The sequence below is a fragment of the Carcharodon carcharias genome, chromosome 2 (genome assembly GCF_017639515.1).
Source record: "Carcharodon carcharias isolate sCarCar2 chromosome 2, sCarCar2.pri, whole genome shotgun sequence".
Classification (NCBI taxonomy): domain Eukaryota; kingdom Metazoa; phylum Chordata; class Chondrichthyes; order Lamniformes; family Lamnidae; genus Carcharodon; species Carcharodon carcharias.
In genome coordinates this window covers 124,391,401-124,417,316 of record NC_054468.1, presented here as the reverse complement: position 1 = coordinate 124,417,316, position 25,916 = coordinate 124,391,401, and the positions used below count along the sequence as shown (strand labels likewise).

Here is a 25,916-nt window from a genome sequence, read left to right as displayed (position 1 = left end):
AAGTGAATATATTCTCAAATTATTAAGTGACAAAATGTGTCCATGCGTGCAATCACTCGTGATCAGAAATTCTTAACTTTTCTAGGCCTAACACTTCTAGGTGCTGCCTGACATCTGCAGCAGGGATGGAGATGGTCTGTGCAATAGTTGGCCCAGTTGGCTCTGATGACTTTGGCTTGGGTCCTCTGGAAAGCCCAGGCTTTGAGGGTCCCGGCTTGCTTTGGCTGTCCTCCAGTGGGTCAGCTGCTCCCTCTGCGGCAGCAGAGGATGAGGTTGACGGTGTCACAGGCAAAGGGGACTCGGAGGGAGAGGACAGCCTCTGAGATTCCTGAGTTGCTGACCCAAGGGTGTCCAGCTGTTGCTCCTCCTCCTTTCAGGTGCCCGAGGGCCCTGGCCTGCTGGCCAATCTGATTGGCTGCAGCTATCTAAAATGGGACTTCCTTCTGAGTAAGGTGTGGTAGCCTTCTCTCCAGCCTGTGGTTGTATAGCCGCTCTGATCGCTGGGAATGTATTGCTGGCCAACATCTCTGGTATCAGGGTGGCAAACTTCACCATCGGAAAAATTCTGCCCTATGTGATTTCGGATCTATATCAACAGTGTTCACTTTTAACTGCCCATAGCAGCCTGGTGAGTCAATCAAATCACTAGACAGGGCAACTGTAAGTGTCAGCCTTGCCAGTGACCCTGAGAATGAATAAACAATAGCAATGAATGAGTTACTGTTGCTTAGATATTGCTCCCCTGGGATCAGTATCAGTGGGCAACTAGAACCCAGGTCTCTGTGTTACTTGGGAAGGAATGACAGTGATGATTTCTCCCTTGTTCCTCGCTCTTCAGCATGATTAGAAGCTCAGTGAAGGAGGAATTGCAAAACTCTCTGACACGCCGAACTCACAAAGTGATTAAACAATCTTTTACTTTTTCCTTTTGCAGGTTGCAAAAAGAAGAAAAATAAAAAAATCTTCAGGTAAATGTTGACAATTTTGTCTGATTTGTCTGAGAAACCTTGGGACACTTTCCTATGTTAAAGGCTTTATATAAATGCAAGTTGTTGCTGTCTTGTTTGTTGTTCCTACAGTTAATTGCAGCTAGAGTTTATTTCAATTGTCTTTGAGCTGATATGCAGCCCAGTTCCACTCCAACCTTCACCTTCTCTGAATCTCATCCAACAGGTTCTAACTGGCCTGAGTCGGTGCAGCTTCATCAAGTCATTGGAAAAAATATACACAACTAAAATAATATACACCACTCTATTGAACTCATGGGCAGCTCTGCATCCATCAAGTATACACGAACGTACTATTCCACTGGGTCACCTTGTGAAGCTGCTGTCTGAAAAATCTGTGCTTATTTAAGACAATGTTTGTTCTCCTCAGGGGAAGTAGCAATAGCAACGCTTTGTCTGAATGGATTATCAGCTCATTAAGGTTCATACTCTTCACTCACACTGCTCAGATCAGCTACAGAAATGTTTATAATAAAGCAGCATTGTCATAAATTATTGTTTTAAGAAGCTGACCAATTGTAAAAACCTTCATCGAAATTTCCCCGTGTTTAGCAGGAAAACAAAAGTCCCAATTTTGTGATTTGAAGGAGCTGTATCAGACTAGTGGTTGAGGATCAACGATTACTCTTACTGGTCAATAAAAGTTTGTCATTAAGCTTTCCAAATTAACTACACTTAAATCAGGTCAGCTTTCAGAAGTTTGACTGTTCGTGATTTGTTCTTGTGTCACCAAAAGAATTAATCTATATAATTAAAATTCTTAACTCCAGATCGTGATTGTTGCATCAAACCTCACTAAAGATGTCACAGCTGAAAGTATGTCCTTGAAACTGAGAACTATCACATTTCACAATATCATCTCTCAGGGTCTCACAGCTCAGGGAGTCACCGCTCGGGGTCTCACATATCAGGGGTTTCACAGCTCAAGGGAGCCTCACACCTTGGGGCATCACATATTCATTTGGCAAAAACAAGCTAAAATAAACACTTACCTATGCTTATATATTTGACTAATTTGATGACTACCATAGGAAGGAAACATCCAGCAGTAAGAGTGATCAAATAGGGATTTTTTAAAGTACCAGACCTTAACTGTGAAGCAGCATATAACAACCAATCAAATCACTCAAAACAATTGTAAACTTGCACTGATCACCATCTTTATTTTTCAGTTACCTGGAAATTTACCGCAATGATATTTATAGCATAAAGGAACTCCAAAATAAAATGTTTACTTTTATTCAGAGTTGAGACAGGGAAACGAACCCATTGGCAAATGTTCCAAATGAGGCTCAACTCTTGCATCAAGAACCTGGATCTCATCTTCAAGTTTTTATTCATTCATGGGATGTGGTGTCATTGGCCAGGCCAGCATTTATTTCCCATCCCTAATTGTCCTTATTCAGAGGACATTTAAGAGTCAGCCACATTGCTGTGGGTCTGGAGTCACATGTAGGCCAGACCAGGTAAGGATGGCAGATTTCCTTCCCTAAAGGACATTAGATGGGGAAACCAGATGGGTTTTTACAACAATCAGCAATGGCTTCATGGTCATCATCAGACTTTTAATTCCACATTTTTATTGCATTCAAATTTCACCATCTGGTGTGGTGGGATTCAGACCCTGGACCCCAGAGCATTACCCTGGGTCTCTGCAATACCAGTCCAGTGACAATACCACCTCCCCAGGAGCGGCCACCTGAGAAGGACCAGCAGTTGTTGAGAAGAGAATTGTTTCGTGTCCTGAAGACATTAGAAGTGCTGTATAAATGCACATCTTTCATTTCTTGCTTTTCGAATCAAATACCAGATGTCAACTAGGTTCGGAAAGACTGGGTTCAAGCCCCATCCCAGTCGTGAAATAGAGCGGGAAATTCAAACCAATCAGCGAGGAAAGGGGCGTGGTTAGAGACTAAGGTAATACGGTTCATTGACTGGAGGGGGCGTGGTAAGGACGTACACAGGACGGGTGTGAAAGAGGTCAGGGAAGAATCAGTGACGTTCGCAGTGGGTGGGGAGTCAGTGACGTTCGCAGGAGGCGGGGTTGGTGTTAATGGCGGCCCTGTCTCAGGCTCGGAGGGGAATTTGAGCCGCGGGCTTGATTTGTGGATCCTGTCCGTCGAGAGTCTCATCTCTCCCCGTTTCCTCACCAGTCTCCAAGGCGGAAGCAGTGGTGAAGTCGGGAGCTGCCGGTGGCAGGATAGCCGTGTCCTGAGGAAGCTGATGGCGAAGCGGATGAAGAGCGAATATATGAAGCAGTTTAAGGGGCCGCAGTGGGAGATTCACAGCAGCTGCTACTCGGACCGGCTTCAATACCGCAACATGAGGCGGCTGCTCGAACAGGCCCACATCCCCTGGATCTGGAGCGGCTGGGACTCGGACTCCAGCTCTGGCTCCTCCACCCCCAGGGACCGGGCAGAACCGATTTCCCCGGAGCCCGAGGATTCGCCCCGGCCTCAGAACCAAACTGCGGCCGCCGAGCCGTCCGAGCCCGAGCCCCAACCCCCAGGTAAACGACCGGGGTCCTGACCCCCAGGCCTGATAATCTACATCCCAGAGTACTTAAGGAAGCGGCCCTAGAAATAATGGATGCATTAGTGGTCATCTTCCAAGATTCTATAGACTCTGGAACAATTCTTACAGATTAAAGGGTAGCTAATGTAACCCCACTATTTAACAAGGGAGATAGAGAGAAAACAGGGAATTATAGACCAGTCAGACTGACGTCGGTAGTGGGGAAAATTCTAGAGTTATAAATCTTATAAAAGATTTAATAGCTGAGCACTTGGAAGACAGTGGCAGAATCGGACAGAGTCAGCATGGATTTACGAAATCTACTGGAATTTTTTGAGGATGTAACTAGTAGAGTTGATGAGGATGTGGTTTATTTGGACTTTCGACGAAGTCCCACATGGGAGATTGGCATGTAGAATTAAAGCGCATGGGATTGGGGGTAGTGTATTGAGGTGGAGTATTGACTGGTTGGCAGGCTGGAAAAAAGAGGAATAAACTGATTTTTTACTGAATGGCAGGCAGTGACTAGTGGGGTACCGCAGGGATCGGTGCTGGGACCCCAGCTGTTCACAATATATATTAATGATTTAGATGAGGGAATTAAATGTAATATCTCCAAATTTGCAAATGACACAAAGCTGGGTGGGAGGGTGGGTGAGCTGTGAGGAGGATGCAGAGATGCTTCAGTGTGATTTGGACAAGCTGAGTGAATGGGCAAATGCATGGCAGATGCAGTATAAATGTGAGGTTATCCACTTTGGTAGCAAAAACAGGAAGGTAGATTATTATCTGTGGCTATAAATTGAGAGAGGGGAATGTGCACCAAGACCTGGGTGTCCTTGTACACCAGTCCCTGAAGGTAAGCATGCACATGCAGCAGGTGGTAAAGAAGGCAAATGGTATGTTGACCTTCATAGCGAGAGGATTCGAGTACAGGAGCAGAGATGTCTTGCTGCAATTGTAAAGGGCCTTTGTGAGACCACACTTGGAATATTGTTTGCAGTTTTGGTCTCCTTATCTGAGGAAGGATGTTCTTGCTATAGAGAGAGTGCAGCGAAGGTTTACCGGTCTGATTCCTGGAATGGTGGGACTAACATATGAGGAGAGATCGAGTCAGTTAGGATTATATTTGCTGGAGTTCAGAAGAATGAGGGGGGATCTCATAGAAATCTATAAAATTCTTGCAGGACGAGACAGGGTAGATGCAGGAAGGATGTTCCTGATGGTGGGAGAGTCCAGAACTGGGGAGTCACAGTCTGAGTATAGGGTTTGGCCATTTTGGACTGAGATGAGGAGAAATTTCTTCACTCGGAGAGTGGTGAGCCTGTGGAATTCGTTACCACAGAAAGTAGTTGAGGCCAAAACATTGTATGTTTTCAAAGAGTTAGATATAGCACTTGGGGTGAAAGGGATCAAAGGATATGGGGAGAAAGCGGGAGCAGGCTATTGAGTTGGATGATCAGCCATGATCATAATGAATGGCGAAGCAGGCTCAAAGGGCTGAATGGCCTACTCCTGGTCCCAGTTTCTATGACCCCCCCCGCCTCCCAATGACCCCTGGGTAAAGGATTGCGCGCCCCCCACCCCCGGCACAGGAACAGGCTCTCGTGTCCACCATGTCCGCACCAGCCATCAAGCACCTATCTATTCTAATCCCATTTTCCAGCACTTGGCCCGTAATCCTGTATGCTATGGCGTTTCAAGTGCTCAGCTAAATACTTCTTAAATGTCTGAAATGTTGCTGTATGCTCGCAAAAGCTGGTCTCACATTGTTGCCCCGCACTGTGCCATTTTCATTATGTGATTGTTATGTATGGTGGTTTGTGAAATGATCATTTACAGGGATTTACCATTTGTTTTCTCTTTAAACAGTGAATGAAACAGTTCTTCAGCTGAATCAGAAAGATAAAGATGAGGGACAGACAAAGAGTGAATTGTGTGTCCAACCAGCTCTTGATTATCATCGTGTAAGGAATGCAAATTTGGGAAAATCACGAAAAGCACCCAAATTGACAACACCACCTGCTGCCTTGAAAGAAAGCAAACCTCCGTTTGCAATGTTTGGCTGGGCGGAGAGGGAGGCTGAGGTGGGCTGTAAAAAGACATACAATGTCAGTGCTTCTGCTTTGAGAGGACAGGTAAAAAAAAAACTGGAAAAATAATAGAAGCTTTTTTAAAATTTATTCATGGGATGTGGGATTTGCTGGCTTTGCCAGTGCTTATTGCCCATCTGTAATTGCCCTTGAGAAGGTGGTGATGAGTTGCCTTCTTGAAGCGCTGCAGAGGCAGTTTGATACAACTGAGTGGCTTGCTAGGCCATTTTGGAGGTAATTTAAGAGTTAACCACATTGCTGTGGGTCTGGAGTCACATGTAGACCAGACCAGGTAAGGGTGGCAGATTTCCTTCCCTAAAGGATATTAATGAACCAGATGCGTTTTTACGACAATCGACAATGGTCATAATTAGACTTTTGATTCCAGATTTTTAGTTAATTCATATTCCACTATCTGCCTTGGTGGGACTCAAACCCGGGTCCCCAGATCATTATGAACAGAGTAGGCCATTCGGCCCCTTGAACCTGCTCCGCCATTTAATAAGATCATGGTTGATCTGATAGTAGCCTCAAATCTGCATCCTGCCAACTCCCGATAACTTTTCACCCCCTTGCTTATCAAGAATCTATCCACCTCTGCCTTAAAAATATTCAAAGACTCTGCTTCCACCACCTTTTCAGGATGAGAGCTCCAAAAACTCAAGACCCTCAGCGAAAAAATTTCACCTCATCTCCGTTTTAGATGGGTGACCCCATATTTTTAAACAGTGACCCCTAGTTCTAGATTCACCTACAAGAGGAAACATCCTCTCCACATCCATCCTGTCAAGACTCCTCAGGATCTTATGTTTCAATCAAATCGCCTCTTACTCTTCTAAACTCCAGTGGATACAGCCTTGCCTGTCCAACCTTTCCTCATAAGACAACCCATCCATTCCAGGTATTCGTCTGGTAAACCTTCTCTGAACTGCTTCCAATACATTTACATCCTTCCTTAAATAAGGAGATCAATACTATACACAGTACTCCAGATGTGGTCTCACTAGTGCTCTACATTACTGAAGCATAACCTCTCTACTTTGTATTCAATTCCCCTTGCAAAAAAAAAATATATTTCCTAATTACTTGCTGTTCTTGCATACTAGCCTTTTGTGATTCATGCACTAGGACAGCTAGATCCCTCTGCATCTCAGAGCTCTGCAATCTCCCTCCGTTTAAATAATATGCTTCTCTTTTATTCTTCCTGCCAAAATGGACAATTTCACATTTTCCCACATTATACTCCATTTGTCAGATCTTTGCCCATTCACTTAACCTATCTGTATCTTTTTGTAGACTCCGAATGTCCTCTTCACAACTTACTTTCCTACCTATCTTTGTGTCATCAGCAAAATTGGCAACCATCCTTTCCATCACTTCATCCAAGTCATTTATATAAATTGTAAACAGTTGAGGTCCCAGCACTGATCCCTGTGGCACACCACTCATTATATCTTGCCAACTTGAAAAAGACCCATTTATGCCTTATCTCTACTTTCTGCTAGCCAGCCAATCTTCTGTCCATGCCAATATGTTACCTCCTATACCACAAACTTTTATTTTGTGCAATAACCTTTGAGGTGGCACTTTATCAAATGCTTTCTGGAAATCCAAGTACAGTACATCCACCAGTGTCCCCTTTATCCACAGCACATGTGACTCCTTCAAAGAACTCCAATAAATGGATTAAACATGATTCCCCTTTCACAAAACCATATTGACTTTGCTTGATTACCTTGAACTTATCCAAGTGCCCTGCTATAGTTTCTTTAATAATAGCTTCTAATGTTTTCCCTAATACAGATATTAAGCTAACTGACCTGTAGTTTCCCGCTTTGTCTCCTTCCCTTTTTGAACAATGGAGTTACATTTGCTATTTTCTAATCTAATAGGGCCTTCCCCGAATTTAGGAAGTTTCAGAAAATTAAAACCAATGCATCAACTATCTCACTAACTACTTATAAGACCCTAAGATAAAGTCCATCAGGACCTGGCACTTGTTAGCTTGCAGCTCCAACAATTTACTCAGTACCACTTCTCTAGTGATTCTAATTTTCCTGAGTTCCTCCCTACCTTCCGTTTCCTGATTTATAGCTGCCTCTGGATGTTACTTGTATTCTCTATAGTAAAGACTGATGCAAAATGCCTGTTCAATTCATCTGCCATTTCCTTGTTTTCCATTATCAATTCTCCAGATTCACTTTCAATGGGACCATCACCCTCTTTGTTAACTAGTTTCTTTTTAAAATATTTATAAGAGCTCTTACTATCTGTTTTTATATTTCTGGCTAGCTTTCTCTTGAACTTTAATTTTTCTCTCCTTATTAATCTTTTAGTCATCCTTTGCTGTTTCTTAAATTCTGTCCAATGTTCTAACCTCCCACCTATCTTTGCACAATTGTATACTTGTTCTTTAAGTTTGATAAGGCGTCAAGGTGTATGGGGAGCGGGAGTATGGCGTTGAGATAGAGGATCAGCCATGATCATATAGAATGGCGGAAGAGGCTTGAAGGCCAAAAGACCTACTCCTGCTCCTATTTTTCTATGTTTATGTTTCCAACACAGACCCCTGGGGAACTCCACGACAAACCTTCCTCCAGCCTGGAAAACATCCATTAACCACTAAGGATGGGTATAGAGGAGGTGTAGATGGGAATAACAATTATTAGCAATTGTTACTGTCTGAAAAAATTGGGCAAAGATTATGATCTGAAAGATGTTGAACCCAGGTGTGCCTTTATTGATAATTGCACCCAGAGTGGAAACTCTTGGCTGGTGCTTGTCCTTGCTAATCTTGTTTCAAATGTAGACTGCACACTTTTTCCACAGAGTGAACTTTCTTTCTGTTTGACAGATTTATGAATCTGCAGTACGTGCCCAAAACAGACGTCAGGTGCAGAGAGCGATGCGCATGCCTCAGAGACGACCCCGGGGCAAAGTGCCACTGACCACCCACTCATCTGACCGGCAGTATAAATTTTCCCCAGGACACAAATCACTTTCTGAGCACTTGCAAGTTCGCGTGTTGAAGCCTGTTAAGGAAGAAGATCCCTGGCTGTCTGAATACATGCGATGTTACTCAACACGGTCCCTCTGAGTTCCAGCAGCTTCCTGTTGGAGAGAGCTTGGGCTGGTTTTGCTTATTTATTCAGGTGTGTATATAGAGCTCAGTTAACGGACCTGACTTGAATCTTTATTACAAGAGTTAATTCATATGTAAAATTCATAATTAGCAAACATAGAAGAATTGTTTTGCTGACTTATAGAATTGACCTAATGGTGACGTTGGTTTTCTCTCTTCAAACTGTGACATTGACAATGAGACTAAAGGGATCCATTTCGGAAATGGGAATTGTTCCCTGTGTTGCTTAAACAGAAACCTCTCTCGCAGTTATTTTCCAGACTGAGTGTGGTTGACTCTTCGAATTACTCTGTGAGCTGCATGGGTCCAATGGTTAGGGTTTCATTAGTGTGTATACAGCGAGTCCTGTTAGTAAAGATTGATTGCACTTGAATTTCTGTAAACTCAGTATTACTTTGCACAAATGGCACAATTTGTATTGGTACAATTTGTATTGGTAATTTTTATTATCTGTGGTTTTGTCAGTGATCTTTACACAATGATACTCATTACATAATGAGAATGCACTTTCAGGGAAAGTATAAGCGGACTGTTTTCTATAGGGGTTTACTTTTATAATCTTTGTACATCTGGGATTTTGTCTTTTGTAATTTATGTAAATTACCTGGTCATTATTACATTGCTGTTTAGTACATTACAAATCAATGAAATACACTTGAAGAGTAGTAACTGTTGTAAAGTACTTTGAGACAGCCTGAGGTTGTGAAACTTGCTGTAAAAATTATATTTAATAAGGACTCACTTTATGGTGTGTATCTGTAAATGTTTCTTCTGTGTAAAGTGCAATAGGCTAAAATGCTCAATAAATGTATTTATTGGTGATTGTGTGTCCCTCTTTAGCAAAAGTAATTGCATTCTTGGTGGGATATGTTTTTTCTTCCTTTACACAAAATAATCAGTTCTCATTTGTCTATTAGCCCTAAGAGGTGGTGATCATGTGCTTGAAAATGTCCAAACAGAATTTCTCTTTAGCTCTCCCTCTCCCAACCCATGTGCTCTGACTACTCTCCCAGCAAGGGTCAGCTAGACTAGCAACAGCAAGATTGAAACAGCGAAGGGTGAAGCTGAAAGAGATCCAAGAGTGTCAGTAGAATTAATCGACAAAGCCAATAGAATGCTGAACTACAATTGTCAAACAGCAGGAGATAAGTCAGGAACTTCTGATGGAACTGTATGGCTAGATTTTTTTAAATTTTCGGCTGGTGCAGACATGATGGGCTGAGTGGCCACTTTCTGTGCTGTAACTTTTCTATGGTTCTAAATTGGCTTTAGGCTCTTGAGTCTGTGCCCAGCTCTGGTCACTGAAGGCTGATTTGAGTCTTCCAGCCAGAGTTCTGGAGAAACAATTGAAGGTGAGGCATCTGGAAGGTGATCTTATAAGACTATTGAGGGTACAAGTAAAGTTAACACATGAATTAGGAGCAGGAGTAGGCCACTTGGCCCCTTGAGCCTGCTCCACCATTCAAAAAGATCATGGCTGACCTGATTGTAACATCAACGCCACATTCTTGCCTACCCCTGATAACCTGTCACCCCCTTGTTAATCAAGAATCTATCTAGCTCAGTCTTAAAAATATTCAAAGACTACTTCCATCGCCTTTTGTGGAAGAGAGTTCCAAAGACACTCAACCCTCAAGAGAAAAAAATTCTCTTCATCTGTCTTAAATGAGTGACCCTTATTTTTAAACAGTGACTCCTAGTTCTAGGTTCTCTCACAAGAGGAAACATCATATCCACATCCACCCTGTCAAGACCCCTCAGGATCTTAAAGGTTTCAATTAAGTCATCTCTTACTCTTCTAAATTCCAAAGGATACAAGCCTAACCTGTCCAATTTTAACTCATGACAACCTGCCCATTCCTGGTATTAGTCCAGTAAACCTCCTGAGCTATTAACATATTTACGTATTTCTTTAAATAAGGAGACCAGTACTGCATGCAATGTTCCAGATGTGGTCTCACCAGTGCCCTGTCCGACTGAAGCATAACCTCCCTAGTTCTGTAATTAATTCCCCTCAGAATAAATGATAACATTCTATTAGCTTTCCTAATTACCTGCATACTTATCTTTTGTGATTCATGTACCAAGACACTCAGTTCCATCTGAATCTGAGTTCTGCAATCTCTTGCCATTAAGTTAAAAAGCTGCTTTTTTATTCTTCTTGCCAAAATAAACAATTTCACGTTTGCCCACATTATACCATTTGCCAGATCTTTTTTCCACTTACTTAACCTGTCTTTGCAGCCTCCTTCTGTCCTCTTCACAATTTACTTTCCTACCTATCTTTGTGTCACTTGCAATTTTAGCAACTATACCTTCAGTCCCTTCATCCAAACCATTTATATAAATTGTAAAAAACTGAGGCCCCAGCACTGATCCCTATGGCACACCACACGTCACATTCCGCCAACCAGAAAAAGACCCGTTTGTGCCTATTCTCTGCTTCCTGTTTGCTAGCCAATCTACTATCCATGCCAATATGTTACCCCCCTACACCATGAGCTTTTATTTTCTGTAATGGCTCTTTGTAAAATGCCTTCTGGAAATCCAAGTACAGTACATCCACCAGTTCTCCTTTATCCACAGCACGTGACTCCTTCAAAGAACTCCAATAAATTGATTAAATATGATTTCCCTTTTACAAAACCATGCTGACCCTGCCTGATTGCCTTGATTTTTTCTAAGTGCCTTGCCATAACGTTTTTAATAATAGCTTCAAACATTTTCCCTATGACAAATGTGAAGCTAACTGGCCTGTAGTTTCCTGCTTCTATGGGAGTGAATGCCCACAGGTGGTTCAAATGAGTGAAATGTGATTTTAATTGAAACTTGCAGATAGGAGCGGAGACATTAACACTGGAATGATCTCAGGAACAACTGGAGGGAAGGATGAATGAGGATCTGTGGGTGGTTGATCTAATTGGCCTTGTTTTGGATTTCCAGCATCCGCAGTTTTTCGTTTTTATCGAGTGGCCTTCCTGATTCACCATGATCAGGTAGTGTTTAACTTTCTAGTATTTAGTGTAAATTGTCAAAATTACTGACAGGATTTTGATTTCTCTCCAGGAGCCAACCTGCTCGGATTTACTAACACGCACAGTAAAATCTCCATGAGTCGAATCCCAGGGGCCTCCACTGACCTGGGGAGGATTAAATTCCCTGACTCTCGATGCCTGGGGAAGGTTTAGGCTGACGGACACTATCGGAAGTGACGCAGAATGGCGGCGCCAAAAAAGGCAATGGTGCCGAATGGCGAGGCCCCGGACCCGGCCGAGGTCGAGTTGGGTTTCGTGGAGCCAGCGGCCCCGGCGCGGCTGCTGAGCTCGCAGTTCCCCAGTAAGGTGGGTGGGCGGCCGGCCTGGCTGAGTCTCCAGCTCCCGGACCCCGAGCGGCTGCTGTGCGCCGGCTGCGCGCGGCCGATGGTTTTCCTGTTGCAAGTGTACGCGCCTCGGGGCCCCGCATTCCACCGCACGCTCCTCGTCTTCTGCTGCGCGGCCCCGGCCTGTCCCCGCCGCCGATTCGCCGCTTTCCGGAGCCAACTTGGGCGGATCAACGACTTCTACCCAGCCGAGCCCGAACCCGAGTCCGAGGCTGTCCCGGGGCCTAGGCCCGGCCTCCGGCTTTGCCGCGTGTGCGGGGCCTCGGGGCCCAAGAGCTGCTCCCGCTGCCGCTGGGCCCATTACTGCGGGAAGGAGCATCAGAGCCTGGACTGGAGAGCGGGGCATCGAGAGGCCTGTGGGCAGCTGGGTGAGTGATGACAGCAAAATGCTGGAAAAACTCAGCAGGTCTGACAGCATCTGTGGAGAGAAAGACAGAGTTAATGTTTCGAGTCTGTATGACTTCTTCAGAACTGAAGAGAAGTAGAAATGCGGATGTTATAGTGTTTAAGAGGGGGTGCAGCAAAATAGGTCAGGGATAGGTTACAGCTAAGGAGTGATTGATAGAGGCGTCACAGACACAAGACAAAGGGAGTGTTAATGATAGTGGTAAAGAGTAAAGAAGGTGCTGATAGTGGCATAAAGGTAAGATAGCAGAATGTGTTAATAACAGAACAAGGGTCAGCGCTCTGTGAAAGCACAACACATAGAGACAAGTGACAAATGGCCCTTTGGGGAGAGGGGGTGCATGTTTGGGTTGGGGGGGAGGGATAAAATCAATTGTAAAAATGAATAAATAAAAATAAGTAAATAAAATTAAAACAAGTAAAAATGAAAAACAGGGGTCAAGATAGAGGAGGGAGTTCATGGTCTGAAGTTGTTGAATTCAATATTCAGTCCGGAAGGCTGTAAAGTGCCTAGTTGGAAAATGAGGTGCTGATCCTCCAGTTTGCGTTGAGCTTCACTGGAACATTGCAGCAGGCCAAGGACGGACACGTGGGCATGAGAGCAGGATGGTGTGTTGAAATGGCAAGCGACAGGAAGGCTCTGAAGAAAGGTCATCCGGACTTGAAACATCAATTCTGTTTCTCTCTCCACAGATGCTGTCAGACGTGCTGAATTTTTTCCAGCGTTTTCAGTTTTTCCTTCTGTCAGGAAGGACTGGGTTATGTTTGTGGATTGAGCGAAAGTATTCCCAAAGCAGTCACCCAGTCTGCGTTTAGTCTCCCCAGTGCAGAGGAGACCATGTTGGAAACAGTTGGTACAATAGACCAAATTGAAAGAGGTGTAAGTGAAGTGGTGAGGTAAAGGAGCAAGTGTTGCATCTTCTGCGATTGCATGAGAAGGTGCTGTGGGAAGGGGATGAGTAGTCGGAGGTGATGGCAGAGTGCCAGGGTGTCACAGAGAGAATGGTCCCTATGGAATGTTGACGGAGGGGTGGTGAGGGGATGATGTGTTTGATGGTGGCATCATGCTGGAAATGGTGGGGGATAGTGTAATATCCATTACATTTCCACTTCTCTGGCTCTGAAGAAATCATACCGACTCAAAATGTTAACTGTTTCTCTCTCCGCAGATGTTGCCAGAACTGCTGAGTTTTTCCAGCATTTTCAGTTTTTATATGGGTGAGTGATGAAGCCCAGGAACAGCCAAAAATACAATAACCCACTGATACGTTTAACAGTAATTATTGGTAAACCAGTATTCCAGAGGTTGGGCAGTTAGAGACAGAGTCGGTTTGTGTCATAGTGAAAGAGGAGGGAGTTGAGCTACTGGATGGGATAGAGAGGAAATATTAGAAAGGCTGGCTGTATTCAAATTTGATAAGTCAGCAGGGCCAGGTGGATGGATCCGAGGGAAGTGAGAGTGGAAATTGCAGAGGGACTGGCCATGATTTTCCAATACATGTTTGATACAGGGGATGTCAGAAGGTATGGAGAATAGAAAATGTTGCTCCTATGTTCAAAAATAGAATAGAAGTACAGGCCAGCCAGTTTAACTTCAGTGATGGGGAAGCTCAATAGAAATTATAATCCAGAGTTAAATTAATTCATATTTGTCCAAGTGACTGTGGATAGCCAGCATGGATTTGTTAAAGGAAAATCTTGTTTGACTAACTTTAGTTTTTCATGAGGGCTGAGGGGAAGATGTTTTTGGTGGTGCCATCATGCTGGAGTTGGCAGAATTGGCAGAGGATAGTGTAATATCCATCACATGGTGTACAAGGACTTCCAAATTTTTGCCCAACTTTGTGTTGTTCTCTCTTCCTTTAACCTCAGTAGTGCTCTAAGACTCAGAGCTTCCAGGCCATTTCCATTGGTTGATGCCATTATGTTCACAGCCAGTAATGAAGCAGCAGTATTTCCAAATAATGGTGAGGCACTAGCAGGGCTGGGACAATGTGGTTTCGTGGGAGGCCCCAGCGGGTACTATACATGCACGAACACATCAAGTAGAGCTTTAATTCTGAGTTACCCAGGTGATCAATCCCCTATTCTGGTAGATTCCTGCCCAAAGCAGGAGGATTAAGAACCTTAGGCTCTTCCCCCTGGGGGCAACATTTCCCACCAAAGGCTGTGGCCAGTTCCCTTGGGCAGCAGTACTGAGTTACATACCCAGTATTTTTGTAGGTGAAGCAGCTGGCAGTTTGTCGTCTCCCAACATCCTTTTCCCAGAGTTTGAATTGGTGATGGAACTTGAGAACTCGGAGGACCAGAAGCCAGAAAATCTTGCGCGTGTGGAATCCTTGTCGGCAGCAGAAAGTGGTAAGTAAAGACTAGGATTAACAGTTTATTTGTATTGTCAGAATCCATTATTAAGGAGGTTATAGCAGGACATTTGAAAATCATAATGGAATCAGGCAGAGTCAACATGGGGTTGTGAAAGGGAAATCATGTTTGACTAATTTATTAGAGTTCTTTATGGAAATAACAATCAAGATGGATAAAGGGGAATCTGTTGTATTTGGATTTCCAAAATGCATTTGATAAGGTGCCATATCAAAGGTTACGATGAAAAATAAGAGTACATGGTGTAGGGGGTAACACATTAGCATGGATAAAGGATTGGTTACCTAATAAGAAGCAGAGAATAAGGATAAATTGGTCTTTTTCAGGTTGGCAAGCAGTAACTGGTGGAGTGCCACAGGGATTAGTGCTGGGGTCTCAACCATTTATTATTATATAATTGACTTGGACAAATGTATGGTAGCTAACTTTGACAATGATACCAAGATAGATGGAGAAGTAAGTTGTCAAGAGGAGGTAAAGAGTCTACAAACGGATATAGACAGGTTAAGTGAGTGGGCAAAAATTTGGCAGATGGAGTATAATGTGGGAAAATGTGAACTTGTCCACTTTGGCAGGAAGAATAAAAAAGTATACTATTTAAATGAAGAGCAATTGCAAAACTCAGTGGTACAGAGGGATCTGGGTGTCCTGGTACATGAATCACAAAATGTTAGGATGCAAGTACAGCAAATGATTAGGACGGCAAATTGAATTTTGGTGTTAATTGCAAAGGGAATGAAATATAAAAGTAGGGAAGCTTTACTGCAGCTGTACAGGGCATTGGTGAGATCAGACCTAAAGGACTATGTACAGTTTTGGTCTCCTTATTTGAAAAAAAGATGTTTGCGTTGGAAGCAATTCAGAGAAGAGTCACTCCACTCATTGTTGGGATGAAGGGCTTATCTTGTGAAGAAGGGTTGAACAGGCAGAAAAATGAGAGGTGATCTTATTGGAATATGAGATCTGCAGGACTTGATAGGGTGGATACTGGGAGGAGGTTTCCTCTCGTGGAGGGGACTAGAACTAGGGGACATAGTTTAAGAAGTGAGTTTTCCCTTTTAAGATGGAAATGAGAGTTTTTTTTTCTGAGGGTTGTTAGTCTCTTCCCTGGTGGGGGCTGGGTTATTGAACTTATTCAAGGCTGAGTTAGACAGATTTTTGATAGACAAGGGAGTTAAGGGCTTGTGGGGGGCAGACAGGAAGATGGAGTTGAGATAGCAATCAAATCAGCCATGATCTTATCGAATGAAGGAGCAGGTTCAAAGAACAGAATAGCCTGCTCCTGTAAAAAAGGGTCTGGCACATATAGGGTTAACTGGGACGGAGTACTGTACCACCCGTACAGTGATGTAAGAGAACAGATGACCTGCAACTAAGGGTCAGTCTAATGTTGGACAGAGCAGTGTGCACAAGCAAGCATGGAGACAGCTCCTAAGTTGAACCCTTTACTGTATATGTGTGCATAGTTTTTGTAGTTAATAAAGATACATTTAGCCTACTTAAGACTACGAGGACTTCATGTTGCTGAAAAAGGAAATGCCAAAGATTTTTGTCTTGTACTCATCAGGACAGTTGCAAGAATACCAATACAAGGAGAAAACAACAATTTATACTGCATGAGAAGAGAGTGCTGATTGGTTGGCAAGTGGACTCTGATTGGTAGATGTCATTGCCATGGCAAATGCACCAATTAATGGTAACTGACAGATAACTGCCAAATGTTGTTTGAAATTTAAGCAGGCAGCTTGACCCTGATAGGGACATTAGAGAAGTGTGATGGAGGGTTGATGAGTTCTAGTCTCACCTAGGTGTTTGTTTTCAGATTGTGTGACTGAAGACATAGACGAGCAGGAGCTGGAGGCCATGGCAAGACATGAGTTGAGGGAAGACCGCATCTTTGCTAAGTTTAAGAGGAGGATAGCACTGGCACCTGATCAGGTACGCATGTCCTATACTGTCTTTTTCTTCACTCCTAATTTAAGCTGGTTTTATTGAGTTTTGCAATGTCACAGTGCAGAGCAGTAATCGGTTACACTGACTCGTAGCCTGACAACCTCATTATATACAAACTGTACACCAAGAATTCCTGGTACAGGTGGGAGATTTAAAGTGGAAGAGGGGTCCATTTTATAGGCAAAGATATAAGTGGGAGACCAGTCCCATCACAGCTACAGTTCTCACCTTCCATTTGCTAGTTTTTAGGGCTTATAATAGTCATCATTTACCACCGGTTCAATAGATAGAATACAGATGTCATGGTCCTTGAGCAAAATCTAAATATTTTCCTTCATAATCTTACCGCAGAATTAATGTTTAGAAATGGCCAAAGCAAAATGACTTCTGTTCCAACACTCAAGTAGCTTTTCAGTAAATGCTAGGTTTGACTTAACCTGAAAATAAGATGAAGCTTTAGAGGGGGTGTATTCATTCCACGCTGTTAATGTTCCTTATTCTAGGTGCTGCGTTATTGCAGAGGAGGAAGTCCATTGTGGGTGTCTGGGGAGAACATACCCTCTGAAACAGATATCCCCAACTGTTCATGTGGAGCCAAGCGTGAATTTGAATTTCAGGTTTGAATTATTTTGTTGAGGCTGGGGAAATAATAATGGGGAACCAGGAAATGGCAGAGGAGTTGAGTAAATACTTTGCATCAGTCTTCACGGTAGAGTACACTAATAGCATTCCAAAAATGCTAAATAATCACGGGGCAAAACAGGGGTCGGGGGGGGAGGAAATAAATACAATAACAATCACTAGAGGAAAAGTACTAGGGAAACTAATGGGGCTAGAGGCTGATATGTCACCTGGACCTGATGGGTTGCATCCTAGGATTTTAAAGGAAAAAGCTACACAGTGAGTGAATGCAGTGGTAGTAATCTTCCAAGAGTCCTTAGATTCTGGTAAAGTCCCAGAGGATTGGAAAACTGCCACTGTAACCCTCTTATTCAAAAAGGGAGACAAAACACAGGTAACTATAGGCCAATTAGCTAAACATCTGTCATTGGGGCAACATTTCTTCCTGTTGGGGTGGAAGTGCGGGAGCGGGCAGGTGGGCTTCCGATTGGCGCCCCCAGTCGGGGGTGTGCCGCCATTTTACGTGGGCGGGCCAAGTAGATGTAATATATTTGGATTTCCAAAAGGTACTTAAGAGCCCATGGTGTTGGGGGTAGTATATTAGCATGGATTGAGGACTGGCTAACTAATAGAATACAGAGTTGAGGCATTTTCAGGATGGCAACCTGTAACTAGTGGAGTGCCACAGGGATCAGTGCTGGGGCCATAATTATTTACAATATATATTAATGACTTGGATGAGGGAAATGAATGTACTATTGCCAAGTTTGCGGATGACACAAATAGGTGGGAAGGCAAGTGGTGAGGATGACACACAATCTACAGAGGGATATAGACAGGTTAAGCGAATGAGCCAAATTTGGAGTTTAACGTGGATGAGAGGTTATCCATTTTGGTTGGAAGAATAAATATATTACTTAAATGGAGAGAAACTTCTGAGTGCTTCAGTGCAGAGGTATCTGGGTGTCCTTGTGCATGAATCATAAAGCTAGTATGCAGGTAATAAGGAAGGCAAATTGAGTTTTGGCATTTATTGCTAAAGGAATAGAGTATAAAAATAAGGAAGTGTTGCACTGGAGGCGGTTCAGAGGATGTTCACTAGACTGATTCCAGAGATGCGGGGCTTGTCTTATGAGGAGATATTGAGCAGTTTAAGCCTATACTCGCTAGAGTTTAGAAGGATGAGAGGAGATCTAATTGACGTATATAAGATGCTAAAGGGGATAGACAAAGTAGACGTGGAGCGGATGTTTCCCCTTGTGGGGCATTCTAGAACGAGAGGCCATAGTTTTAGGCTAAGGGGTGGTAAATTTAAGTCAGAGATGAGGAGGAATTACTTTTCTCAAAGGGTCATGAATCTGTGCAATTCACTACCCGAGTGCAATGGATGCTGAATAAATGAGGATATACAGATTTTTAATTAGTAACGGGTTGAAAGGTTATGAGGATAGGTTAGGAAATTGGAGTTGAGGCCGAGATGAGATCAGCCATGATCGTAATGAATGGCGGGGCAGGCTCGAGGGGCTGAATTGCCTAATCCTGCTCCGAGTTCTAATGTTACTTAATGCACTCTCCAGCTTTCTCAATGACTGAACATCCACAGCCCTCTGCTTGGAGAATTCCAAAGGTTCACAACTTCAAAGAAATTTCTCATTTCAGTCTTAAATGGCCAACTCCTTATCTTGAGAGTATGACTGTCAGTATCTGCTGCCAGGGGAAAACAACCTTCCAGCGTCTACCCTGGAGTTTTATATATTTCAATTAGATCACGTCTCATTCCTCTAAACTACAGAGTATGAGCCCATTTTATTGAAACCTCACCACAGGCATCAAGCTAGTGAATTGTTAGACTCCCTCTAAGGCACGTATATCCAGCTTTGGAATACTGCACACAGTTTTAGTCTCCTTACCCAAGTGTAATTGCAGCTAGAACCATAGAAAAAAAGTTATAGCAAACAAGGCTATTTAGCCCATTGTGTCTGTACTGACTGAAAAAAACTAGCCACCCCCATTAACCTTGCAGGTTACAGCACTTCAGGTGCAGATCCGGACTTCTTTACTCCAATCCACTTGCAATAAAGGCTAACGTAGCATTTGACTTAATTGCTTGCTGTACCCTTGGTTATGCTGCTCAGGGATTTGTACGCTGCGATGGGGGTAATTTAAGTTTATAGCATTTGCATAGCTGAATTCTGCTTGTGGGAGAACTAGAAAAGTGTGTTTGGAGGAGGGGGGGGGGATGAATTTCAGCCACTAATTTTCACTGACCTTTATTTCAGGTGATGCCACAGTTGCTAAACCACTTGAAAGTGGATTGCCTCGATGAGAGTTTGGATTGGGGAACACTCAGTGTTTACACTTGTGAGCAAAGCTGTGATCACAGCAATCTGTATAGTGCAGAATTTCTCTGGAAACAGGACTTCTCTCCAGATCAGCTGTAATTATTCATTGCACAGGAACATGGCTACCCATTGTTTCAAGCAATCGTTTCCTCTGCAACACCGTAGCTTCTCAGACTGAAAACTTACCGATTTGGGAGAGATCTCGATTGTGGAAGGTTTCAATCTCATCACACACTGATTTTATACTACAGTTTTTAAGTAATTCCTGCTGATTGAATTTCAACTATTTGATCCAAGGGGAACATCACAGTCTGAGATCAATGGAGCTGATGTTTCCAGGCATCTTTACTATCTGCAAGTTTAAGTTACGTGCTGAAAAATTGTAAGATACTGTACAGACAAAAATGAGTAACTACCTGGAGTCTTAAGGAGAGGGGAGCACAAGGAACAATCCTATGGCATGGCAGGTCAGGTTGGCATCATGTTCATTGGCTTTCCCCCCACCCCTAATGTCAACTGTCATTGGAGTGCAGGAGGGTGAGGGAAAGCTGGCACTTGTGTTCAGCAAAGATTGCAGTGACCGTTGTTGGGAAATAGAAATACTTTGCTCCTGTCAGACCAAAATGCCCACATTCAGTTGCATGTCATATAGCCTATTTTGTAAGCATCAACAGTTCACTTGCCTTTTATAAAATTAAATGACTTTTATTAGAAATGCAAATTAATTCATTTTTAAACAAAAGTTTAAACATTGCAGGTTGTTTATTTTCAGTACGTGATCTGCTGAGTGAAGGATCTTAAAGGCAGCAGAATGTGGAGATAAACTTGAGAGGAATCAGGATTGTGCTTTTAAATAATGTTCGTAGTTTGCTTGTAAGAGGAATTCAAAGTAGGAACTGGATCTCAGGGTTACCAGATAATCAGACTGTAGCAAGTCCTTTACTTCAGGCAGATAATATTTCAGTTGAACTCCTAAAATGAAAGACATTTGAAAAGAGTCAGAGCCACTACACACCCGTCTACCAAGATCAACAAATATAGCAGGTGGATGAGGAACACTAGCTACTGCAGCTCCTCCACTCTGGAACCTGTTGAAGGTTCAGTTTAAGCACCACCCCAGGGACTCAAGCACATAATCCAGCACATACCCACATGAACTGATTACATTTCATATACAGAGATTGATAAGCAATTGCGCAGGATCCCCAATAAAGCAATTTGTTGCTATAAGGAACACTGACAAAAAACAGTGAGCTTAAGGTCAGTGCGTGATTACTGATCCAACATTTAGTATCAAGCTGCTAGGAGCCCGTTTAACCTAACACTCACCTTCATCCATGAGCTTTTCTATGACCTTTATCAGTACAGTCGCCTTTGCAGCTTCAATTGGATCAGCCTTTACATCAAAAGACCAACTGAACAAAAACAAACAGAACATTGTCTAGTGAGTCTGTGTTAATTGAGAGTTCAACAACCCATTGGGGATGGCATTTTCTGGCAAAGGGAATAACTAATCTGAAACAGCCAGCACAGGAGTAACTGACTTTATACATGGGGGAAAGGCTCCCACCAGAAGGTTGGTTTGTTCAAACATTTAATATATTAATTCGCTAAAATAATTACACCTGCACAATCCCAACTCTCCCCACAACACATCACTTGGGGCAAGAAAGTCAGGTGCTGCAATTTGGAATAGTGTCATTAGAGGATTGACCGAGTCAAACCAACAGCTGGAAAATGGATTTGGTGGGAGGGAAGAGTGAGGTCATTGTCAAAAATTAAAAGGCTAATAATAGCTGCTTAAATTAAAAAGCTTTCATTATAAATGATCTAACAATGTAAGCAGGGCTTTACAAAGCAATGCAGGCAATAGTTTTATATTTGTGACTAGACAGCCTCATTTTAATACATATGTTGAGATAAGGGAAGATAGAGAATCGATAATGCACATACTCATCTCTCTGAATAGCTCGACAGAAGATTTCCAGTTTCAATGAATCAATGTTGACATCAGCATCAAGACCTTCCTCCTTTAGAGAATAGACAGAAAACACAATCAGCCTCCAAAAATAATTTAACAAGGGCCTGCTGCTGTGCTCCTCCACATGCGCTTTTTCCCCTTTAGTTTCTGCCTCAGTTGCCAAAGCAATTACTGCATTTCACAGCTGCACAACTCATGCAAATAAAATTCTCCTGCTCTCCATCTCAAGTCTCTTACATATGTCCCCCATTTGCTGGAAATCAGTGTTGTTTCTCTACTCCGTCACATAAGTAATACATTCAAAAAAATCCCCTCATTTTTCCTCCTATACAAATGCAGTGCTGTATTTCCCTGGGTACCTCAAGAGAGGGAATCTTCACAAAAGTCTACATAGTGGGCACCTGCAAAAGTCCTGCCTCTGCCCTAAAAACTGAAATTGCCAACAGAAAAGAAAAGCTAACTTGAACAGAAGAATGTTTGTTTCATTGCAATGCAACTTTTATTTTGAGTGTTTCTATGAACTAAAATGAATTCTTGGAACACCACAAGATCATGGCAAAAGCCACACTGGTGATACCTGGGGTTGTGGTGTTTGGAGCTCATCAAATCACATTCAAGGAGAATTATAGGCAGAGGTTTCCTCAATTGGCTGCAACATTTCCTGTTGTCTCTCCTGCAGGTGGTTTGGGGTTGGTGGGGGCAGAGTAAGGGGCTGTCCAAGTGAAGGAGTGGGGCAAAACATCTATGGGCCTGATGCCTTTCCTTTTCCTAAGTAACTAAATATTTTGAGGCATTAGTACAAAAATGGTGAACCCAGATTCAAGGAAATAAAGAATCTTTGTAACTAGAATACTTAAGGTTGAAAATTGGCTGAAATTTTTGGAAGGAACAAAACAGAATAAATGCTTACAACTAACATTTCAGAATGAATAATCATTTGGGGATGTGTAATTATTAGATCTAATCATTTAATATAGAGCAAATATCACAAAAATCAACATTCATTATTGCTTCTACTCAAACTGCAATATGTGCTTTCCTGTTACCGTTTAAGGAAGCTTCCTTCAGCTCCAAGATTCACCCCCCCACTATACCTTTTCAACAAACTCCAGGAGATCAAGGGCCTTCTTGAAATCGTATTCATTTGCTCTCGTGTTGTCATCACTGATGTAAAGCTGCAGAAATTGGATATTAAATCCGAATAATTATCAAACATAACTTTTAAAATATCTTTCATGGGTTGTAGGCGTCACTGGCTAGGCCAACATTCATTGTCCATCGCTAATTGCTCTCGAGAAGGTGGTGTGAACCACCCTGAACTGCTGCAGTCCATGTGGTGCAGATACACCCCCCTACAGTGCTGCTACGAAAGGAGTTCCAGGATTTAAATTCAATGATCCGTGAAGGAATAGTTCCAAGTCAGGATGGTGAACATTGTGCAGTCGTCAGCAAGTGTCCCCACTTCTAACCTTATGATGGAAGGAAGCTCATTGATGAAGCAGCTGAAGATGATTGGGCCTTGGACACTATCCTGAGGAACTCCTGGTGGCGCCTTGGTGCAGTGTTGATCAGTCGCTAACAACCACAATCATCTTCCTTTGTGTTAGGTATGACCAGTGGTATGTTTTTTCCCCCCTGATTCCAATTGACTTGAATTTTGAGAGAGTTCCTTGATGCCACACATGGTAAAGAGCGTTCATTCTCACCTCACCTGTGATCATAATTGCAACAATTCCGCTTGGAAAACTAAGCAGATGGCTTGGAGGAGTATTGACTGTAACAGTAACTCTGCTCAGGCGGATACAAAAAAATCCCATAGCAGGAAATGTTGGTGCCTTGGCCAACTTTGCCCACAACCAACATGAAAAACGGATGATTCTGGTCGTTTAGCTCATTTACTCATCATGGGTTCTTGCTGTGCATACATTTACCCACGAAATAGAGACTGCTTCAAAGAAATTTAATTGGTTGTGAGGAGCTTCAGGACATTGAAGACATGGATAATTTTACAATTTTGCTGGATGAATAGCAACACCTTGCTTTACCCAAATTTAATTAACAGTGTATTCCATGTGCTTATTTTTCCAGTGTGAAGCACTCCAAACAACTTTTGTCTATAATAACCAATGACTCCTGGTCACTGACTAACTAGAAGTGATCTTTGTTTTCCTTAATGGTTCAAAAACCTCTTAAATCTCCTCTTGCCTTTCCAGTGGGAACCTTCCCATCAATCATGTCACTCCCCATAACTAGTTTCCTATCCTAGTTGAACTAGACTGCAGACTTTCCATGGTTTCAGCATCTTGCTGCAATTCCTCATGACACGTTCTATATCGTGATTTTGGACATTTGGATCAGTCATGGAGAGCCTCACACTTAAGGTGTACTTACATAGATCAGTTGTGAAGCAGTTAACACAGGCATGGTGTCTATGTTGAGTTGTTTCTTATTTAGCAGCTCCATTGGCAAGGTCTCCTGGTGAAGCAGATACCGCTCCTGCACGGTCAAGTCTATGACAAAATAAGCACAATGAAGTTACTGCTTTAGATAGGAGGAAGATCAAGGCATCAGGAACATGAGAAACATTATTAGTCAAACATTAATAGTAGGTTTTACTGCTGTGACCAGACTGACATATGCTTTCTGCAGCTTTGAGATAAATGCTTGGGCAATGAAGCATTTCCTACTCTTAGTGTCAAACATTCCCAGGTCAGGTGCATCACAGTTAACATTTACATTGCTACTTCTAACTTGGAATTCAGTACGGTTTTATTCATTGACACTTGTGCACCTCCAGGAAGAATCAGGTTCAAGTAACTGGAATTGTAGCAAAGCCCATCATACCTACACCAGCTTTCTGAAAGAGGTGTCCACTCCCCGGCCTTTTCCTCAGAACCCTGCAAATTAGCTCTCCTTCATGTCCAACTGCCCATCAGAAGTTCCTATGGAATTGTTTCCACCACCCTTTCAGGTAATGCATTCTAGATTTTAACAACCTTCAAGAGGAACAGGAGAGGAGAGCTACCTTAATGACAGTGATTAATGGCAGCAACTTAGAAGGTACAAAGTCAAGAACCAGAGAAGCACAGATTTGACTCCATTTAAATTGTACCTCAAGAAGAGGGTGGAAAACAAATCAGCACTGCATTGAGGTCTGTACCCTCAGGGGAGCATCCTACACCCTATGTGAGGGAGGATGGGGTCAGTCTCAGCAATGGATTCTGCTTCAGATTCTTATCCGGTGTGAACATCAGGTGTGGAAGCTCTGCATTGGAGAACTCACCCGAGATCTGAAGCTGCATCGAGAAGCCAAAATGCAGCAAAGAGTTTTATGTTTTGTTATGATGAATTCTGACATCTGTGAGCAATTATCAAAAATTAAGAGAAAAGAAAAGCAAGACAGAAACTTTAAAGGGACTGCTTGACTTTACCCTCTATCTTCTCTTGCAGAATGTCATCAGGGAGATCAGAAGCAAATGCAGACAGTTTACTGAGGCTCAGGAGAGTTTTCTTCTTTGCAAAGTACCGTGTCTCCATGTTGGCGAGATTGAGCAATGTCCTGTGTGCCTGCAACAAGTGAAAATTAACCAGACTCTTATACATGAAAAAGTGTGTCCTATCACAGACTTGAATACAGGTCAAAAGCAACTCCAGGTCAAAAGCAAAATAAAAATAGTTTTCTTTTAAATAATCTTGTCTCATTTCCTTCCCAATTTCCCTTGGTTTCTGTAAAATCATGCCACAGGTTCAGATAAGCGCACAAACAAATCCAGGGCTGCTACTCAGCAACTTGGAGACAACACACTGGAAACACTGCCTTTAGGCAGTAAAACATCACCACAGTTGCATCTGCAGCAGCTCCTGAACTGCAGCCTATACCAGGGAGAAGGTTACTGCTTGAAACATCAGGGGAACAGATACACCTCCATCCAGCAGCACTGGCTCAAGACAATTATGGATGGCCAATAATTACTGACCAACTACATTCACACCCTCAGGGAAAACAACCAGTGGGGGGAAGGGATTCTTAATGTAGGGTTTCCTCCCTAAACATTAACTTTCCTCTGTGCAGACCCAATTCCCAACCTTTGCAGACT

The 25,916-nt window shown here is 42.9% G+C and overlaps 3 protein-coding genes across 5 annotated transcripts in view; 2 read left to right on the top strand and 1 right to left on the bottom strand.

Annotated features, from left to right (window-relative positions):
* Positions 1 to 3,029: 3,029 nt before the first annotated feature.
* Positions 3,030 to 11,946, top strand: LOC121287093 (centriole, cilia and spindle-associated protein-like). 2 transcript variants are annotated; one of them, XR_005945148.1, is made up of 5 exons: positions 3,030 to 3,516; positions 5,394 to 5,659; positions 8,469 to 8,766; positions 11,592 to 11,752; positions 11,823 to 11,946. XR_005945148.1 is itself a non-coding variant. In XM_041204619.1 (3 exons), the coding sequence occupies exons 1-3, from the start codon at positions 3,231 to 3,233 to the stop codon at positions 8,709 to 8,711; spliced, it is 795 nt and encodes a 264-aa protein (XP_041060553.1). In that variant the 5' UTR covers positions 3,030 to 3,230; the 3' UTR covers positions 8,712 to 9,576. The 2 variants fall into 2 exon arrangements, 1 of the variants encoding a protein (XP_041060553.1); XM_041204619.1 differs by lacking the exons at positions 11,592 to 11,752; positions 11,823 to 11,946 and having other exon boundaries at positions 8,469 to 9,576.
* On the top strand, positions 11,809 to 25,507 carry pdcd2 (programmed cell death 2). 2 transcript variants are annotated; one of them, XR_005945146.1, is made up of 6 exons: positions 11,809 to 12,503; positions 14,764 to 14,898; positions 16,745 to 16,860; positions 17,379 to 17,492; positions 19,776 to 20,305; positions 25,270 to 25,507. XR_005945146.1 is itself a non-coding variant. In XM_041204602.1 (5 exons), exons 1-5 carry the CDS (start codon positions 11,975 to 11,977, stop codon positions 19,935 to 19,937), a joined length of 1,056 nt encoding a protein of 351 aa, XP_041060536.1. In that variant the 5' UTR covers positions 11,833 to 11,974; the 3' UTR covers positions 19,938 to 22,735. The 2 variants fall into 2 exon arrangements, 1 of the variants encoding a protein (XP_041060536.1); XM_041204602.1 differs by lacking the exon at positions 25,270 to 25,507 and having other exon boundaries at positions 11,833 to 12,503; positions 19,776 to 22,735.
* Positions 20,523 to 25,916, bottom strand: part of nup133 (nucleoporin 133) — a 54,076-nt gene continuing 48,682 nt past the window's right edge. The window contains exons 21-26 of the mRNA XM_041204590.1: positions 25,251 to 25,386; positions 24,211 to 24,329; positions 22,914 to 22,994; positions 21,792 to 21,868; positions 21,168 to 21,253; positions 20,523 to 20,810 (exon numbers count right to left, since the gene is read on the bottom strand). Of these exons, the coding sequence (XP_041060524.1) occupies positions 20,674 to 20,810; positions 21,168 to 21,253; positions 21,792 to 21,868; positions 22,914 to 22,994; positions 24,211 to 24,329; positions 25,251 to 25,386 (636 nt within the window). The 3' untranslated portion in view covers positions 20,523 to 20,673. The remainder of the gene's footprint in view (positions 20,811 to 21,167; positions 21,254 to 21,791; positions 21,869 to 22,913; positions 22,995 to 24,210; positions 24,330 to 25,250; positions 25,387 to 25,916) is intronic.

What these genes read in the sequence shown, in the direction of transcription:
- LOC121287093 (XM_041204619.1), top strand. Translation starts at nt 3,231, where the DNA reads ATGGCGAAGCGGATGAAGAGCGAATATATGAAGCAGTTTAAGGGGCCG. An exon ending in GCCCGAGCCCCAACCCCCAG is followed by an intron (nt 3,517 to 5,393) that starts GTAAACGACCGG and finishes CTCTTTAAACAG; the next exon opens with TGAATGAAACAGTTCTTCAG. An exon ending in CTTCTGCTTTGAGAGGACAG is followed by an intron (nt 5,660 to 8,468) that starts GTAAAAAAAAAA and finishes TCTGTTTGACAG; the next exon opens with ATTTATGAATCTGCAGTACG.
- pdcd2 (XM_041204602.1), top strand. Translation starts at nt 11,975, where the DNA reads ATGGCGGCGCCAAAAAAGGCAATGGTGCCGAATGGCGAGGCCCCGGAC. An exon ending in AGAGGCCTGTGGGCAGCTGG is followed by an intron (nt 12,504 to 14,763) that starts GTGAGTGATGAC and finishes GTATTTTTGTAG; the next exon opens with GTGAAGCAGCTGGCAGTTTG. An exon ending in CTTGTCGGCAGCAGAAAGTG is followed by an intron (nt 14,899 to 16,744) that starts GTAAGTAAAGAC and finishes GTTTGTTTTCAG; the next exon opens with ATTGTGTGACTGAAGACATA.